The following is a 17,692-nucleotide window of genomic DNA, read 5'->3' as shown; positions in this document are numbered from 1 at the left end:
GGGGAGATAGAAAATATTCCATGAACATCATTAGTAAGTAAATTAAATAGTCTATCAGAAGGTGATAAGAACCAAGGAGAAAGGAAAAAGCAGAACTGTATTAGAGAGATTGGGAGAAGAGACTACACCTGCCGGAGCAGATGCCACTCTGTGCTGCTCCCCAAGGCAGGGGGTGTGTGTGAGGGAGGAAGCCCTGGGCAAGGGCATTAGAAAGTCACCTCCTGACCCTGACCTTGTGTCCCTCCCTTCCAGGCACCGTGGCCTGAGTGACCAGACCATGGAGACTCTGCTTGGTGGCCTGCTGGCGTTTGGCATGGCGTTTGCTGTGGTTGACGCCTGCCCCAAGTACTGTGTCTGCCAGAACCTGTCTGAGTCACTGGGCACCCTGTGCCCCTCCAAGGGGCTGCTCTTCGTGCCTCCCGACATTGACCGGCGGACGGTGGAGCTGCGTCTGGGCGGCAACTTCATCATCCACATCGGCCGCCAGGACTTCGCCAACATGACGGGGCTGGTGGACCTGACCCTGTCCAGGAACACCATCAGCCACATCCAGCCCTTCTCCTTCCTGGACCTCGAGAGCCTCCGCTCCCTGCACCTCGACAGCAACCGGCTGCCCAGCCTCGGGGAGGACACCCTGCGGGGCCTGGTCAACCTGCAGCACCTCATCGTGAACAACAACCAGCTGGGCGGCATTGCTGACGAGGCCTTCGAGGACTTCCTGCTGACGCTGGAGGACCTGGACCTCTCCTACAACAACCTCCATGGCCTGCCCTGGGGCTCCGTGCGGCGCATGGTCAACCTGCACCAGCTGAGCCTGGACCACAACCTGCTGGACCACATAGCCGAGGGCACCTTTGCTGACCTGCAGAAACTGGCCCGCTTGGACCTCACCTCCAACAGGCTGCAGAAGCTGCCCCCAGACCCCATCTTCGCCCGCTCCCAGGCCTCTGTTCTGACGGCCACGCCCTTTGCCCCACCCTTGTCCTTTAGTTTTGGGGGCAACCCGCTGCACTGTAACTGCGAGCTTCTCTGGCTGCGGAGGCTGGAGAGGGACGATGACCTGGAGACTTGTGGCTCCCCAGGGGGCCTCAAGGGCCGCTACTTCTGGCACGTGCGCGAGGAGGAGTTTGTGTGCGAACCGCCTCTCATCACCCAGCACACGCACAAGCTGCTGGTGCTGGAGGGCCAGGCGGCTACGCTCAAGTGCAAAGCCATCGGGGACCCCAGCCCCCTCATCCACTGGGTGGCCCCTGATGACCGCCTCGTGGGGAACTCCTCCAGGACGGCCGTGTATGACAATGGCACCCTGGACATCCTTATCACCACATCTCAGGACAGCGGCGCCTTCACCTGCATCGCTGCCAACGCGGCCGGGGAGGCCACGGCCACGGTGGAGGTGTCCATCGTCCAGCTGCCACACCTCAGCAACAGCACCAGCCGCACCGCGCCCCCCAAGTCCCGCCTCTCGGACATCACTGGCTCCAGCAAGACCAGCCGGGGAGGTGGAGGCAGTGGGGGCGGGGAGCCTCCCAAAAGCCCCCCGGAACGGGCCGTGCTGGTGTCCGATGTGACCACCACCTCAGCCCTGGTCAAGTGGTCCGTCAGCAAGTCCGCCCCCCGGGTCAAGATGTACCAGCTGCAGTACAACTGCTCCGACGATGAGGTACTGATTTACAGGTGAGCCGGGGCTGCGGCCAAGCAGGGAGGTGTCTGACGGGGCAAGGAGGAAATGATGGGGAGGGTTTAGAGCTGCTCCCACCTATACCCCACCACCCCAAAGGTGTCTGAGGGATTCCGGGGACAAAGTGTGTCATTTGTGTAGGTAAGAGGGAGTAGAAAGAACATTATCTACACGTTTAAGAAGAAACGACCCCACGTGGGTAGCCCCAAGAGATGTGTTTGTAGGAGGACCATGCCTCCCAGAGGCGTAGCTGTGGTAGGAGGTCTCATGGCTATGAGCCTTCAAACTTTCTGTTTTGAGCTTCAGGTGGAGGACATGCAATAGCAATGACCAGATCTCTCGGCCAAAGGGTCTGACTCCTCCAAGAAGGAATGGATCTGGCCTTCACTTAGGCTTATAGGCAGTGGTGGTTAAGGTCTGGAGGTGTAGAATTCAGATATCACTCTGCCACTTGTTTGTCATTTGAGTCTCCTGGCTGGCCTCAGTTTTCCTCATCTTTAAAATGGGGACAGTCTGTACCTAACTTAGTCTGCGGGTAATTGAACCCAACTCAAACTGGCTGAAAAAAGAAAAAGGGAGAAGTAATGTGTTGGCTCATGTAACTGAAAACTCGAGGTTCAGCTAGATCAAAGGCCTCATAAACATCCTGCATTCTCAGTGTCTCACCTTCCCTAAGTTTCGTTTTCTTCTGGTTTGGCATCACCCCCAGGCAGCTTCTTTCCTCTGAACAGCCCTAGAGGGAGACAAGTGTCCCTGTCCCAGCTGGCCCCACAGGAGTCCTGGATGAGCTCAGATAAACTGGAGCAGGTCATATGAACCTATTGGCTATTAGAGGTGGGGTCATCCTGGCCTCTCTGGGTATCAGTCTCCTCATCTGGAAATGGAGACAGTGATGTTGACCTTGCCAATTTGCTGTGAGGATCAAAGGGTCATTTCCTAGGCTGTTAGAAAGGGAGGTTAAGAAGGAAAAGCTGCAGTAGAATTGCCTGTCGATCAGAGGGAGGGAGGTGCTCATGGATGATGGATCCAAAGGGTCCAAAAGGTCAGGGGCTGAGCACAGGTGTGTTCCCTTCTCAGCCAGCCTCAGCTCGTGTTGAACATGAGAATCTTACAGCTCAAGGAATGCATGGTTTCTTTTGAAATCCTGTGTGTTTTATTTTAAGCATTTTAAACGATTATTCTGAGAAGGGATCCCATTGGCTTCATCAGACAGCTGAAGGGTCTGTGGTGCAAGAGAGGTCAAGAACCTTGACCCGTCGGTGAGGTTTCTTCTGGCTCTGACTTTCTGAGTTGATGAGTCAGTCTCTAGATGGGAAGGTGTGGGGAAAGGAAGACATTTGTTCACCAGATGGAGTCCATGAGTCGGAGGGTGGGTGCACCATGGACCTAGAGGAGCCAAGAATATCCCTTACCTGGTATCATATGTGTGGCTTGTCTGGAGAGCAGCTTTGTTCTCAGGATGTAAAGAAAATAGCATTAAAACTTAACTGAAATATATGCATATTTATATATATACATATATATGAAATTAAACTTAAATCTACATATGTATTTTTTCTAATTATAAAAATAATATTCTTTGTAGAAATTTTGGAAAGCAGAAGAAATGATAAAGAGAGAAATAAAAATTACCTATAATCCCACCACTCAAAGTTAACCAGAAGCATTTGGCCTCTAAGTTTTATTTCAGTTCGAAACAACGCTTATGATCAGTCTAGTGTGTGCATTTGCTTCTTAATTCTTTCCATTCAACATTGCAGCTTGCTTAGCTCCTATGGTATTAAAGTATTTTTCATTTGGCTATACTATAATTTATTTAATCAATCTTCTATTGTTGAACATTTAGGTTGTTTCCATTTTTCAATATTAAAAGTCATGCAGCAAAAAAAAAAAGTAATGCAGCAATGGATGTATTTTTGTACATAAATATATCTGTGCAACTTCAGTGATTTTCTTAGCATATTTTCCTAGGGGTTGAATCACTGGTTTCATAGGTAAATGATAATCTTTATACATTGCATATGAACATTTATTTATCCTCTCATCAGCGGAAGGTGGCAGTGCCCATTTTGACCACTCCTTCGCCAATTATTGAATATATAATTACTTTCACCTTTGCCAATCTCATAGGTGGAAAATGTAACTTGTTTTAATTTGCATTTCTTTGATAACTTGTGAGGCTGACCTTTTGAAAATAAGTATATTTCCTCACTTGTGAATGTATTATACAGTTTTGACTTTGATACAAAGCGTAGGGGCAGAAGGCTACCAGCTCCGAGGCTTGCACAAGCATAGGGTGAAGGGAAATGCGGTTTGGGAGAGAGGAGAGATGCTGGCATCAAGGTGGCAGCAAGCCAAGGTTGCCAAGATGGGTCCCCTCCCTGGGGGTCTCAGAGACCCTCCAAGGGCCCCCGGAGGGGTTGGAGCTATGCTTCTGAAGTCACTCAAAGCTGAATTCAAACTGCTTTCATTATTTATGGGAGAATGAGATCCTGGAGATACTAGGTTTATAAATAGAAATATAGGCACACCTTGGAGATATTTTGGGTTGGGTTCCAGACCGTGACAATAAAGTCAATATTGCAATAAAGTGAGCCACATGAATTTTTGTTTTCCCAGTGAATATATGTTATGCTTACACCATACTGTAGTCTAATAAGTGTGCAATAGCATTGTCTAAAACAAACAATGCGCATACTTTAATTTAAAAAATGCTTTATTGCTAAAAAGTGCCAACTATCATCTGAGCCTTCAGTGAGTCATAGCAGTGACATCAAGATCACTGAGCACAGACATCATAACATGTAATAGTGAAAAAGTTTGAAATGTTGTGAGCATTACCAAAATGTGACACAGAGACATGAAGTGAGCAAATGCTGTTAGAAAAATGTCACCTATAGACTTCCTTGATGCAGTGTTGCCCCAAATCTTCAATTTGTTAAAAAAAAAAACAAAACACCGCAATATCTGCAAATTGCAATAAAGCGAAGCACTGTAAAACAAGGTGTGCTTGTAAATGGAAGCATCAGACAGCTCGGGGGTAAAAAGCAGATAACAATGCTGACTTCCCCTCGTTGTGGTCTTGAAGATTAGAAGCAAAGCAGCATGGAAAACTCTCCAAATAGCGCAGACACATAGTAAGTGTTCAAGGAATACAAATTATTAGTTATTATTATTGTTATTAGCCATAGTGGTAGTAGTGAGGGTAATAGTGAGAGAAAGACCATTGTCTTGTCTGCCACCCTGGGAGATCAAAGGGAAGAGGAAGATTAGATACGGAATTCAGTCTCTAAGAAGATGGAGTTCCAAAGTTCAGAGAAAAAGTCAGTGTGAGTCCGTAGCCAGATAATAGTGACAACAATCGCTAGCCAGCAGTCTCGCCAGCTTACTGTGGGTTTGACACGGAGCTCTGCAGGCAGTAAATATCTCATTTAATTCTCCTAGACATACCAGGAAGTATGGCTGAGAGTATTAAAACCTAAGAGCACGTACGTGCCCAGAAAGAGGCAGGACCAACCTGAACCCAGGCCTCTGGCGTCAGTGCCTGAACTCAGCACCGTCGCCGTGCTGCCCCTCCCCCAACAGCAAATCCAGCTCCAGAGAAATAGGAGACTCCAAGGAAGAAGCTGTAGGGTTTTAGAAAATGAATTGTCTTCATAAGATAGAAGAGACAGGCTGCACAGTGGCTCTCTGACGTGCACACCTTCGACAGGGTGAGTTAAACTGAGTTTTCTCCAAACCCCAGGAGGTGAGAACTACCATGATTCCACTTCCCATATAAGAAACTTGCTCAAGGTGTTACACGGAACTCGAATCCAGGCAACCTGGGAAGGACAAGACCAATACTCAGGGATGGCACCAAGGCCAGTAGAGACACATCATGCTGCCCTGCATGAGTTCTGGTCCCCAGGCCCTGAGGGTCACATCCCAGGACTGAAGGATGCTAAATGAGGTCCCCAAGTCCGTGGGAGTGGGCCTGAGACAACATGGACAGAGAAGTGCCCAAGATGGGAAAAGGGTAGATATTCTACTTTTGAAGATCAGACCTCCATAAAGCATAGGATGCTCGGCTGGGCATGGGCATTCCAAACTTCAAAAAGGATTGCTCGACAGACGGCTGTAAGCCCTCAGAAAAGAATGACAGGACCCAACATCAGTTCCCAAGGGGTAAATCCTGCCCAAGCATTGAGCTGTCTTCAGGGTACACTATGAACCAGTTGTTCTTCTTTATATTTTTTTGAATAAGATATTGAATATAGTTCCCTGTGCTATAGAGTAGGTCCTTCTTGTTTATCTATTTCATATATAATAATGTGTATGTGTTAATCCCAAACTCCTAATTTAGTCTCCCCATGCTTTCCCCTTTGGTAACCATAAGTTTGTTTTCTATGTCTGTGAGTCTATTTCTATTTTGTAAATAAGTTCATTTGTATCATTTTTTTAGAGTCCACATATAAGTGATATCATATGACATTCATCTTGTTCTGTCTGACTTACTTCACTTAATATGATAATCTCTATGTCCATCCACAATGCTGCAAATGGCATTACTGCCATTCTTTTTTATGGCTGAGTAGTACTCTATTATATATATACACCACATCTTCTTTATCCATTCCTTTGTCTGTGGGCATTTAGGTTGTTCCCATGTCTTGGCTATTGTAAAGAGTGCTGCTATAAACATTGGGGTGCATGTACATTTTCAATTAGAGGTTTCTCTAGATATATGCTCAGGAGTGGGATTGCAGGATCATATTGTAGCTATATTTTTAGTTAGTTTTTTTTTTTAAGGAATCTCCACAGAGATTATGTTCTGCATAGTCAGCCAGTAGTTCTTTTATTCTGCCTCCTCATCGTCCACAAGGGCTGTGCTCCTCAGTGGCATCCCTCCTGACACGGAATTCTCCCCAAGACCCCACCCTCATGAGTCTCCACAGGGGAAGTGGATCAGAACCTCTGGGGTGATGCGTGCTGATGGAAAACGTCCTAGGAGTTCCCACTGGCTGTAACTCACTGCCATAAACAGAGCGCATCACAAGTGTAAAGGACACATGACAGAATCTCACCCTGTGTTTGGGACAAAATGGAGACGTGTGAACTGGTGAAGTGGACTTACAACTGGTCGCATAAGCAGACTGCTTAACAAATTGATGTGAACATGCAGGAAAGCCTCGGCTCGTGCCTCCACGTCTGCCCCCCTTCTGTACTGCTCAGTATGTTTTCTCATTGACATGGGTAATGACACAGAAAATATGTGTTCTTTTTGGTTCAAAAACTCAGTTGCATGAGTTCGGGGTGATGAAAATCTGGCTCAACTGGAATTTTGTGTGGCATAGGCTCAGAGTTTTAGTTGATCTCAAGGACATCATGGCCGCAAAGTTACAGAGCTGCTGAAAGACTCCTGTAATTTGGGGTCTTGTTAACAGAAGTGCTCAGATCGTGGAAGGTTACGGTTTTAATCACTGAATCATGCAAGCTGGTTAGAGCAGAGCTGTAATACGTTTAATACAGGATAACACAGTCTTAAGAGATATTTTTACCAATTGCAATGTATCCAGAGATCTGTTGATGAGAATGGGGTTCTGGAATCTTGTGTGAGATGGCCAGAGGTTACCTTGAAGATGACAGGATTTGGGAAAGATGCCATATATGCCTTAATTTATTCAAAGAACTTATGAGTAGAAGAGGGGAACACACACACACACACACACACACACACACACACACACACACGTAGGCATTGGCCCATTACAATAAAACATTCCAACAGTCAGCAGCTTTTTACGTTCCTCTCTCCTTGCTCTGCATCTGACTGTGAAATGATTTGGCTTTGCGTCTTTCCTCCTCTCTAGCATGTGCTATCTGTGCGTATTCATCTCTGTACTCCCAGCTCCTAGTAAGTCCTGGCCCACTACAGCTATTGAGTCAACAGCTGGGGAACTGAACAGAATGGAAATGAGCATCATCAGCTGCCCAACAGCAGAATAGGCAGGAGTTGCCATGAGGTGGTGAGCTGCCCATCCCAGGAGGGTTCAAGCAGAACCCAGCTGGCTCCATGCCAGGGATGCTAGGTGGGCAGCTTGACTGTAACATTTGACTTAAATAATCTCACCCTGATATCCTGTGACTGTGTAAGACGGATCCCATGATCAAGACAATGTGGTTAGCACAGCTGCAAAATCCACCTGCTTTTGCCAGCCGGGGCCAAATGGCACCTTGCCTCCCAAGGTTAGGGTGCCCTGTCTCATAGGGGTTTGAGCCCCAAGTCCTGAAGTCACAGACAGAGACCTTGGCACAGGCTCAGATTGTCCAACCAGATTGGACATGTCATTGACTGGTCACCATGGACCCAATCCAAGGGCCCACAGAAGCCCTGGGGGCTGTGAGCTGTGTCTGAAACATCAGGTTCTGTTCTACATACAAGGAAGGGGGAGCAGAGGCATGGGTAGTCCCAAACCGTGGGTAACTCAGGATTTGAATTTGGCTATGAAATTATGTCTCACCTTTTTTAAATCAGATGATTAGCTTCCTAATTATCTAATGGTTCTTGCTGACTTCCCAAGGCATGTGCCTTCCCTGAGTACATATGGCCGAGCCCTGCAGGCAGCCCGGGAACACACCGGACACAGACAGTCCGCAAGTGGGGCCTTGCCTATTTCCTGCGTCACTGGGGAAGGCTGACTCCCCCATCTGTCAGCCCCAGGGCCTGTGCTTTCAGGAAGTGGCTAGCATGAGTGGGGGCAGTGTCAGACATGGGGAGAGGAGTCAGTGAGGTGAAGACGAAGGGTGGTGAGAGGGGAGTCAGAAAGAAGGGGACCTCCCCCCTACCCTCCCCCCAGAGAAAGCAGCAGACCCTCCCAGCTCTGCATCATCCCTGGTGTGACATGGAAAGTTAAGCGCCCTGCATGTCATTTTCAGCCCAAGTGACATTCACAAACATTTGTCTCCAAGAGTCATCAAGAACATCTGTGACCGGGCATGATGTTGGAACAGTCCCCAGGAGGGCCAGGGGAAACAGCTAGCATACTTCTAAAGCACAGTGTGGAATTAGCCAGGATGCAGCCTTGTCTTCCTGCGGCATATTCTGCTGCCAACATCTCCACGTAGGGAAAGTGAGGGATTATGAGGCGAGAGACCCTGAAGGTGGGGGAAGAGAGCAGCCATTCTGTGTCCCTCCCCGCCTACTCTATCTGCAGGCCCCCCTTTCCATGCCATATTCTCCCATGATTGTCACACTTACTGCCCATCTTGGAAGAGACTGGACCACCCCACTGAGTTTTGCAGGGGTAGGGGTGGGCCATTTTTTTTTACTGTTGCTCTAATAAGAGGGCAGATTCGGCAAGTTTCCACCCCATCAGGATCTTATGAATCAACACCTCAGTGGAGATCAGCCCCCTCCCCATGAAGATGGAGCTGTCTCCACCAGAGGGTGGAGGGAAATTTACTAATGAACTGGGATCTTGGGGACATGGGGAGAAGCTGCTAGGGACAGGTGCTCCCTAAAGGGAGGGGGCACGCCAGGGACAAGACCTGTCACCTATGCAGGGGGAAGCTTCTTTGACTCAGCTGCTTCCCCAGACATCTCAGCTTCTACTGAGGACTGGGCCCCCGCAGGCAGAGGGGAAAAGATGTAAAGGAGGAAATTGGGAAGAGTTGGGGAGGAAGATGCCCTGCAAGTTCCTGGTCAGAGCCAAAATCAGCCTGCCTTGGATTTTATATATTTCTAAATTTCTTTTACATTGTTTGACTATTGAAATCTGACATCCACAAGTGGAGAAGGAAGGACAAAGATTATACCCATTTTACTGGCGGTGAAACTAAGTTTTTAATGAATCAAGCAGATTTCCCAAGATTCCACAAAGCAAAGACTAGAAAGGTGGTCTCCTGTGTCCAATGCCAGATACCATGCTGTGGGGCACATCTCACTAATATCCCAAAGAGTTTTCTTTAAGACTGGAGAGTTGGGCTGAGGGACACCAGATGTAACTTCTCTTTCTGAGAAGGATGGGGTAACTTTCTGGGAGTCTGTTGAGATTTTTCTCTTTCAGCTTTAGTGGCTTCCCCATTTCTAAGGTCTAGCCATGTTGGAGCAAAGAGGGAACGGGATGCCAGTGAGTACCTTGGGTCCTACTTGGAAATAGCCAGCTGAGACCAGCTAGCAGAAAATATGGGCAAGGTGAGGATTTCTGGGATCTATGCCTCACCGGGTGAGCCACTGTGAACTGACAAAGTTGCTAGAGGCATCACAGAGAAAAGTGAGTCTGGAGTCAGAAGTCCAGGGTAGCAATTAGGATGAAAAGAAAACTCAACCTGATGAGACTTAAATTCATATGAGTTTCTGTCTCTTGTGTAAAACAAGTTCAGTGGAAGAGAGTTTGAGTCTGGTTTTCTGGGCAACATGGCCACCAGGGGCCTAGCTCCTACCTTTCTGTTCTGCCATCCTTAGCACACAGTTTCTGTCCTTAAGGTCCCCTCATGGTGCAGAATGGCTGCTGGCACTGTAGCTGTCACACCTCCTTTCTACACCGCAGGAAAGATGAAAAGCAGAAGGGCAAGAGGGCAAAGGGGAGGAAGTTCTCAGAAGCTCCACTCAATAACTTCTGCTTCTATCTCTTTGGCCACACCTAACTGCAAAGGAGGCTGGGAAATGTAGTTTTTTAAGATAGGCGTAATACACTGCCAGTAATAGAAGCTAAGAAGGCAGCTAGCACTTCTAGAACCTGAGCTTGCACCCCAGCTCTACCATTTACTAGTCCTAGGACCATAGGCAAGTCACTGCACTGCTCTCAATCTCTATTTTCTTGTCTATAAAATGGGAACAGAGATTCCTTTCTGCATATTTCATATAGATAGTGGTGTGAACTGAAGGAGATCACATATTCGAGAGTGCATCTTTCACAGTCAACTACGAAGTTCTGGATGCATGCCAGTGCTTACTGTTGTTAGGAGCCTGTCCACTTTCCCTTCTTGGCGCCCTCTTCTTGTCTCTGTTCTCCAGGCTTCTTCTTGGGGCTCCATTCTTTAAAACCTTACTCCAAGAGAGTGGTAAACTGGGAAAACAATTGGATAGAGTTTTAGGAGATCAAGGTATAAGGTGTCACCCCATTCAGAAATCTTCGTAGTTCAACTGGAAACTCTGAAAGACCCAATGGAGTGAACCTCTAATGGTGGAAATTTCAAAACCCACAGCAGTTCTGTGCATAGGAGAGACTTCGAGCCTGCCTTCCAAAAGTGTCTCAAATCATGTCACTACTTTCTCATCCTGCCCCTCTTGCTCTGTACAAGAAGATGACACCACTCAGATTCAAAAACCTTCAGGACATCTGTTCAGAGGAGACTGCATTCTCTACTTGTCATTCCCTCTTTGGTCTCAGAAAGTTCTGTCTGAAGACATGTCTGAAGATAGAAATAATTAGCAGGAGTAAAGGGCTTGTGATGTGCATCCAGTCTGCCTTTCTTTCGGAATGTGGCTTTTTCCCCTTCTAATAAGGGGAAACCAGAGAACCAGTCCCTTGTTAATTTTATACACATTTGGTTGTTTTGGGGGTGAGGGTGGGGATATTATTTATTTCTCCCAGGGAAATCACCAAAGAAGGTTTACAGAGGGAGGGGTTAAGCCAGGAGGAGTGTCTGGGACTTGGGGATCGTGCTGGTGGTGGCAGTCATTAGAATAACCCCAAACACAAACTCTCGTCTGACAACTAGACTTTCCCCAAGAGTGTTCACAGCAGCCAGCTCCTTTCAGCCTCATAACAGTGCTAGGGGAGCCTGGGGTGGAGAAGGCATGAAACCCAGGCATTCTGACTGCGAGCCTGAGGTTTCCCACCACCCCAGGGTTCCCCAAGCCTGGCCGTGCACTGGAATCCATGGGGGGCTGTATCCTCTCCCCAAGAGATCCCTGAGTCAGTTTGGGGTGGGGCCCAAGCATCCACGTTTTTAAAGCTCCCCTAGTGACTCTGATGTGCCCTCAGCATCATGCCTTTGTGCCCAGTGAAGTCAGTGGTACAGGCAGAACTGGGGGACAGAGCTGCTATAAATCCCACAGCTGGGGCTTGCTCTCTGAACTTCTGGTGAGGGAAGAAGTCAGGAGACCTTCAGGAGACCTGGGTTCCAATCCCAGTTCTACCAAACCCTAGTCATCTCATGTCTCTGAGACCTTGCTTCATCTATGACATGGAAATATAAACTCCTTCAAATAGGGTGACTCCAAAGAGATTAGTATGTGAAACACTTAGGAAACAAAAAGCACCTTGTGCGTTTTAGTTGTTGGAGTCATTTTTCTTACCCTTCGGCTGAGCCTGAGTGATTTATACTAGGAAGATGGAATCAGGGGCTCCAAACATAGGCTCTTATCTCCCCTCCCTTTCCTTCTCTGAGCCTCAGGCTTCTCATCTACAGAATGGGGATGATAATAACTGCCCTGTCTGTGTCACAAGGTTGTTGTGAAATGGGAAAAGATGTCAGGCCTGAAAGAAGAGAATCTTCAGAAAATGTGAAGTGCCTCTAGGAGCAGAGATTTGACGACAGTGGTTTAAACAAATTGGAGGTTTGTTTCTGTCATGTAATGGAATTCCAGAGGGATGTAGTTTGGAGCTGGTATGGGAGTTCCATGGGATTTGGGGGCCAAGGCTCCTTGTCTGGTCAGTTGCAGTCTTTTAACATGTGGCTTACTGCTCCTGTGCTGGCTGACACTTCCCCTGGAACTTCCTCCAGCCTGCGCAGCCCACTGAGAAGGCAGGCTGAAGTGCGGGGCAGTGGACATTCCCAGGAGCAGCCCCAGCCTGTGACAGAGGGAGCTGGAGGATTAATACCCCAGCTTCCTCCCACAGGGGGAGGGGAGGCAGGAGGACAACTGAGCTATGCTCCATGTTGTCTCCCAGGGGGCCCCAGCAGGACTGAGCCTAGATTGCTCACAGTGGTAACTTGCTTAGTGAAACACCCGTTATGGACTTTCTTCTCCATTCCAAAGAGTCATGGGCCCACCTCCCAAATGTACTACTGGCACTCAGATCCTTGTCTCAGGGTCTGCTTCCCAGGAAGCCAAACTGAAACAGGCACCAACCTTCCGGATGAGTCAGCCCCTTTAAAGAGCCCCCGGATGTTCCACCCAACAACTCCTTCCATCGCATTGTATTTCCTCAATTCGCATTGCAGGCTAAGAAAGTTGGTCAGTTGTTCAGGCACGTTGCTTTCCCAGACAAAACTGGGTCTCTGCTGGGGAGTTAGGAGAGGAGGATGGAGGATGGGCAGGTATGCAACCGCCACGGAGCTGTATGGATGAAAGCATCAGTGTCGTTAACGCTTCTTGGCACCTGCCCACAAAATCCCAGGAAGCAATAGCCGGAGTGTGGCAGAGGCCAGCCTGGGAAGGAAAATGAGCTGGGCTGCTTTTCTACCTCGCTGTGAGTGTTCTTTTCTCATCTCTAGATACACCGAGACAGAGAGAGAAGCTGAGAGGGATGTCTGAGTTCTTGCCAATTAGGCCTGTGGTCTGGCATGTGCATGCATGATGAGAGTGGGCACCCTGTGGGTGGCAGAAGGTTTCCAGACATGAAGTCAAATTAATGCCCATCATCTTGAGAGTCTCAGAGGGTGGGGGTGGGGGTAAGCGGGCAGAATCACACAAAACCACAGACTGTGATGTGCCAGGGTGAAAGCAGGGCCACGGAGATGTGCAATACGGATGCACGAGCTCATTAACTATTTACAAAGGAGAGCTATTTCTAGCTGGGGTGGGCTCCAAAGATGGGCTCCGACTTGTGCTGTGGCCACGGGCTGAGGCTGTGGGTGGGAGAACAGGCCCAGATGTGGGAACTAACTTCTATTGCATCGTAAAGAAGGTGCCTGTTCGGAAATTAAACATCTCACGGAACTATTAAGCACTTAACCTTCTAACCAGGTAATTAGTTAGTGATGATAGTAAGTTAAGGGAATTTTCAGTTTAGTAATTAGATAAAAGGTGAAAAGGTAAATGAATTGCTTGGTGAACGTGATCCATTTGAGCTTTTTCATGAGCTAACAGAAGTGTATTCACATGCCTGGGTTGGGAGGGGTTCTGGGAGCAGGTGGAGTGGGGTACAAGCTGCCTCCTGTGGAGTAGGTGGGGTTTAGAAGGAAGAGGGGAAGGGATAGCTGTTTTAACTATGAAGAAAGAGGCTGAGGCAGGAATGATCAGGCCTGGCCAAGGATCCCTGAGGGCCCGGTGCCACCACAATAATGCTGCATGACAAACAAATTCAAGATCTGGTTGCCTTTCAACCACTTGTATTTAATTTTCTTACTGGTGGGTCTGCAGGTTGGTTGGAGGTCACTTGGCCTCAGCTGGGCTGGGCCCCAGGCTCCAGGTCTGGTTTAGATCTTCTCTATGTAGCTCATTCTGGAGCCCACGTAGGGGGCAGTGGCCATCCAGGGTATGTTCTTCTCACAGTAATAGCAAAAATGCACGAGGGCAGGTGAAGAAGCAAATGCCAAGCCACTGCTGTCCTCACACCTGCTACATCCCATGGGCCAAAGCAAGTTACAAGGCCAAGCCCAAAGTCAAGGGGCAGAGCGTGCCCTGCACCCGCCACCAGGCTGTGGCAAGGCTCAAGGGGTATCATTTTATTAGAAGAAAGTGAAGAAACAGGCCCAGCAGCTCAATCTACCACACCTGGCTTACCTGGTGGAAAGGATCTCGCTAGGACAGTGATTCTCAAACTTGAGCACACATCAGATTCGCACTTGTTAGCACACCTATATAGGACCCTACCCTTGGAGTTTCTGACTCGGTCTGGAGTAGGGTCTGAGGATATGCAGTTCTAATTCATTCCCCCAGTGATGCTGATACTGTCCATCTGGGGGCCATACTTTAAGAGCTTCTGGTCTAGGGAAATAATGGGAGGTTTGTTCAGAGAGGATAGAAGAGAGCAGACTGTGGGTGGCCTTGGTTGTCACACACAATAGCTGTGTTTACTGAGCCTTTATTACATCCCAGGTATTGTTTTAAAGATGTGCTGTGCATTCCGTTCTCTGATTTGTTACACAAACCCTACAAAGTGTGATATAGCCATTTGACAGATGAGAGCTCTGAGCCAAAGGGAAGTAATGTGACTTACACGGTCCCCCAGCTTGGAGGTGGTGGAGCTGGGGTTTGCAGCTGGTGCTCTGTCTTGACTTCAAGCTTTTTTCTGTTGGCAGTGGGAGCTAGGATCAAGTTCCAAAGGGAGAAATGATTTGTGGTGGAGAAAACTCTGGATTTGGAACTGTATGGTCTAGGTCTTTGACTTTTAGTATATAGATTTTTATTTATTCAATCAATAAATGTTTATTGGGTTGCCTACTTTGGGGTAGAATCTAGTCAAAACCATAGGGTTAGAACAAGATAGGCAAAGTCCTTGTCTACAAGGAGCTTACATTCTTATGGAGGAGAGGGATGGAAATTTTAAATGTGCCCTTGGAATAAAAATAAGTAGTGTGAAGGAGACAGAGACTAGGAGCTACTGTTTTATATGGGTGGTCAGAGATGGCCACCCATAAAGAATTACATTGGAACAGAGACCCGAATGGAGTGAGAGAAAGAACCAGGCAGTGGAAACAGCATGTGCAAAGGCCCTGGGGGTAGGATGCCCTTGTTCTGTCAAAGAAGCAGCAAGACTCCAGTGCATCTGGAAGAAGGGTGATAGTGAATGAAGTTAGAGGATTGGATGTGGCTGGATCATGTAGGGCCCCATAGACCCTGGTGAGGCCTTGGATTTTGACTATAGACTATAAGGGGTAGGGGTGGAAGCAGGGAGACCAGTTACAGGATGGTTGTAGAGGTCCTGGCTATGTCTTAAGACCTTCCTGCTCCTTAAGGTCCACACCTATAAAATGGGAGGACCTCTTCCACCATTCCTGCTTGGGCTTGTTATGACAGTGGAGGGAGGTCAGGGTGTAGGCATGTGAGTGAGCAGGAAATACTCAGGCAGGGAACAAAGCAGCATTGGTGATGATTTTTCTAGCAGACTTGGGGTTGCATCTGCCTGGCCCCGGAACCTCCCTGAGGCCCAGCCCACAGCCTCCAGTGGAGAGGAGTCTCTGATCGCCCGCTCCAGAGCAGAACAGCTCACCCATCACTGTCCCAGCTCCTCCATTTCAGCACCCCCACCTTTTCCCCCCAAGTCCTCTTACTTTGATAGGGAGTAATTATTTATGTTCTTATTTAATTAGCTCATTAGGCATGTGCTGCAGTATTTCTGATAATAAATCTCCTTCTCTAGTGGCTCTTAAGAGTGTTTTTGCAGCAGCCTAGCCACGATGATTAGGGCATCATTTAGGGTATGAGGGTGGCTGGTGGTCAGGGGCTGGGTGACCTGTGTCCTGTCTGCTGCAGGAGGTGGGGTGTGGATGGGTGGGGATGCTTCTGAGGTCCTGTGCATGGAGACAGGATCTTGGAAGCTGAGATAGTAGCAGCAGCCAGTGCTAAACACCAGAGAGATATTTTTACCACCCATCAGAATGCCACCATGTGAGCCAGTGCCAAGGGCTGCTTCCCAAGGCTGCTTCTCCCCCAAGCTTTGATTGTCGATCAAAAGAAGGCCTGTGTAGAACAGGGAGGCTTTGAAAATTCCCAGGTCGTCTAGACTGGTGCCCAGCAGCGTTCTCCCTCAGGCAGAGGGGCTGGAAGGAAGCTTGTCTTGCAGCAAGGGTGAGTGGGTGGAGACTACCTTCCCAAGGTCGGGAAAGTAGTGCCCAGGTAAAGACCCAAACTGCACTCTCCCTCACTTGCCTGGAGTGGGCCTAGGAACAGGATCCTGTCCAAAAATACTGCCTTCACACAGTATCAGAGGGTCTGAAATTCCACCATTAGAGATGTGTTTCTTTGCATCTGCTATGGGCATAAATCTGGGAGATGTTCAAGTGTTTTCCTCTGGGACTGGCCAACAGAGGATGCAGACATGATGGAGGGCACAGTGGAGGTTCCAGCAGCAGGAAGAGGGAGGGGAGTCAGGAAGGGGTCATCAGGTAACCTCAAAACCCAGTTCCCTTGCATGGATATATCACCAAGGGCTTGAGAGAGGTCAGGGAAAGGGAGGGAAAGCCAAGGTCTTGGGACCAATTCAGATGTTCATTCGTTAAAACTCTCTTGTGACTCTGTTTCTATATTTAAAACGAGCCTAGTTCTTACTACTCTCATAGATTGAAAAAAGTGCAGAGTGAAAAAGGGCCAGTTCAAAGTCATCCAGGCCAGCCCTCTCATGTCTTCATGAATCCTTATGATGCCCACCACCCTTGCTACCAGTGGCCCCCACTCCTACCATCGCCTTGGGATGGTGACTGGTCCCATGTGGGAATAACTTCCAGACACAAAAGCCTGCCCTCCTTTTTGTTCAAGAGCCCACACCACTGCTGGCTGCCTTTAAGCTTGGAAGCATTTTCTTACAGGTCCCTAAATCCATCTCCCTTCACCTCCTAGCCTTAAATTCTGTCTTTGTCCTCATCAGAAATAAAACTCATTCTTCTTCCATACCAGGTCAATTTAATTTTTGCAGATAATTCTTATGGTCCACTTTGTGCTATTTTTTCAGGTTCAACATCCTCCCTCCCTGCTATCTTCCATTCTTACCTTTCACTTATAGTCATTCAAGAGGTATTTATTTTCTGCTTCTGATGTCAGGTCTGGGCCACTCAAGGGGATAGCCATGAACAGGGCACTCCTGCCCTCCTGCAGCTCATGTTTCCCAGGGAGACAGATGTGAAAGGACTATGTACTTGAGTAGTAACTGATTCAGATAGTATAGCTGTGATAAACTGTGTGAGCCTGTGCAAGAGCAGGTCCTGGGAAGGTCAAGGAAGGCTTCCTGGAGGAGGTCAAGCAGGAACTCAGTGAAGAGACATGGGAAACATTGCAGGTCAAGGGCTGCCGTGTTTGTCCTGGGAGCAAGAAGGGACCTGGGTGCGTCCTGTGCCACATCTCCTGGTCCCTTGCCTCAGGTGCGTACCAGGTTGTGTCATCCCTCTGCAGGTGTGGGGTCCAGCAGTGGGCAGCATGTT

General features: G+C 48.4%; 1 protein-coding gene across 2 annotated transcripts in view; it reads left to right on the top strand.

Annotated features, from left to right (window-relative positions):
* The window catches only part of LRFN2 (leucine rich repeat and fibronectin type III domain containing 2), a 169,083-nt gene that overhangs the window by 126,853 nt on the left and 24,538 nt on the right, over nucleotides 1-17,692 (top strand). For both annotated transcript variants that reach the window (XR_010376900.1, XM_031434756.2), the window contains exon 2: nucleotides 253-1,677. Coding sequence is in view for 1 of the 2 variants with exons in the window: in XM_031434756.2 (XP_031290616.1) it covers nucleotides 278-1,677 (1,400 nt within the window). In the remaining variant the exon portion in view is untranslated. The remainder of the gene's footprint in view (nucleotides 1-252; nucleotides 1,678-17,692) is intronic.

The sequence above is a fragment of the Camelus dromedarius genome, chromosome 19 (assembly GCF_036321535.1).
Source record: "Camelus dromedarius isolate mCamDro1 chromosome 19, mCamDro1.pat, whole genome shotgun sequence".
NCBI classification, from domain to species: domain Eukaryota; kingdom Metazoa; phylum Chordata; class Mammalia; order Artiodactyla; family Camelidae; genus Camelus; species Camelus dromedarius.
Note: the sequence above shows the minus strand (reverse complement) of the source record. Positions and strands in the feature narration are given on the sequence as shown.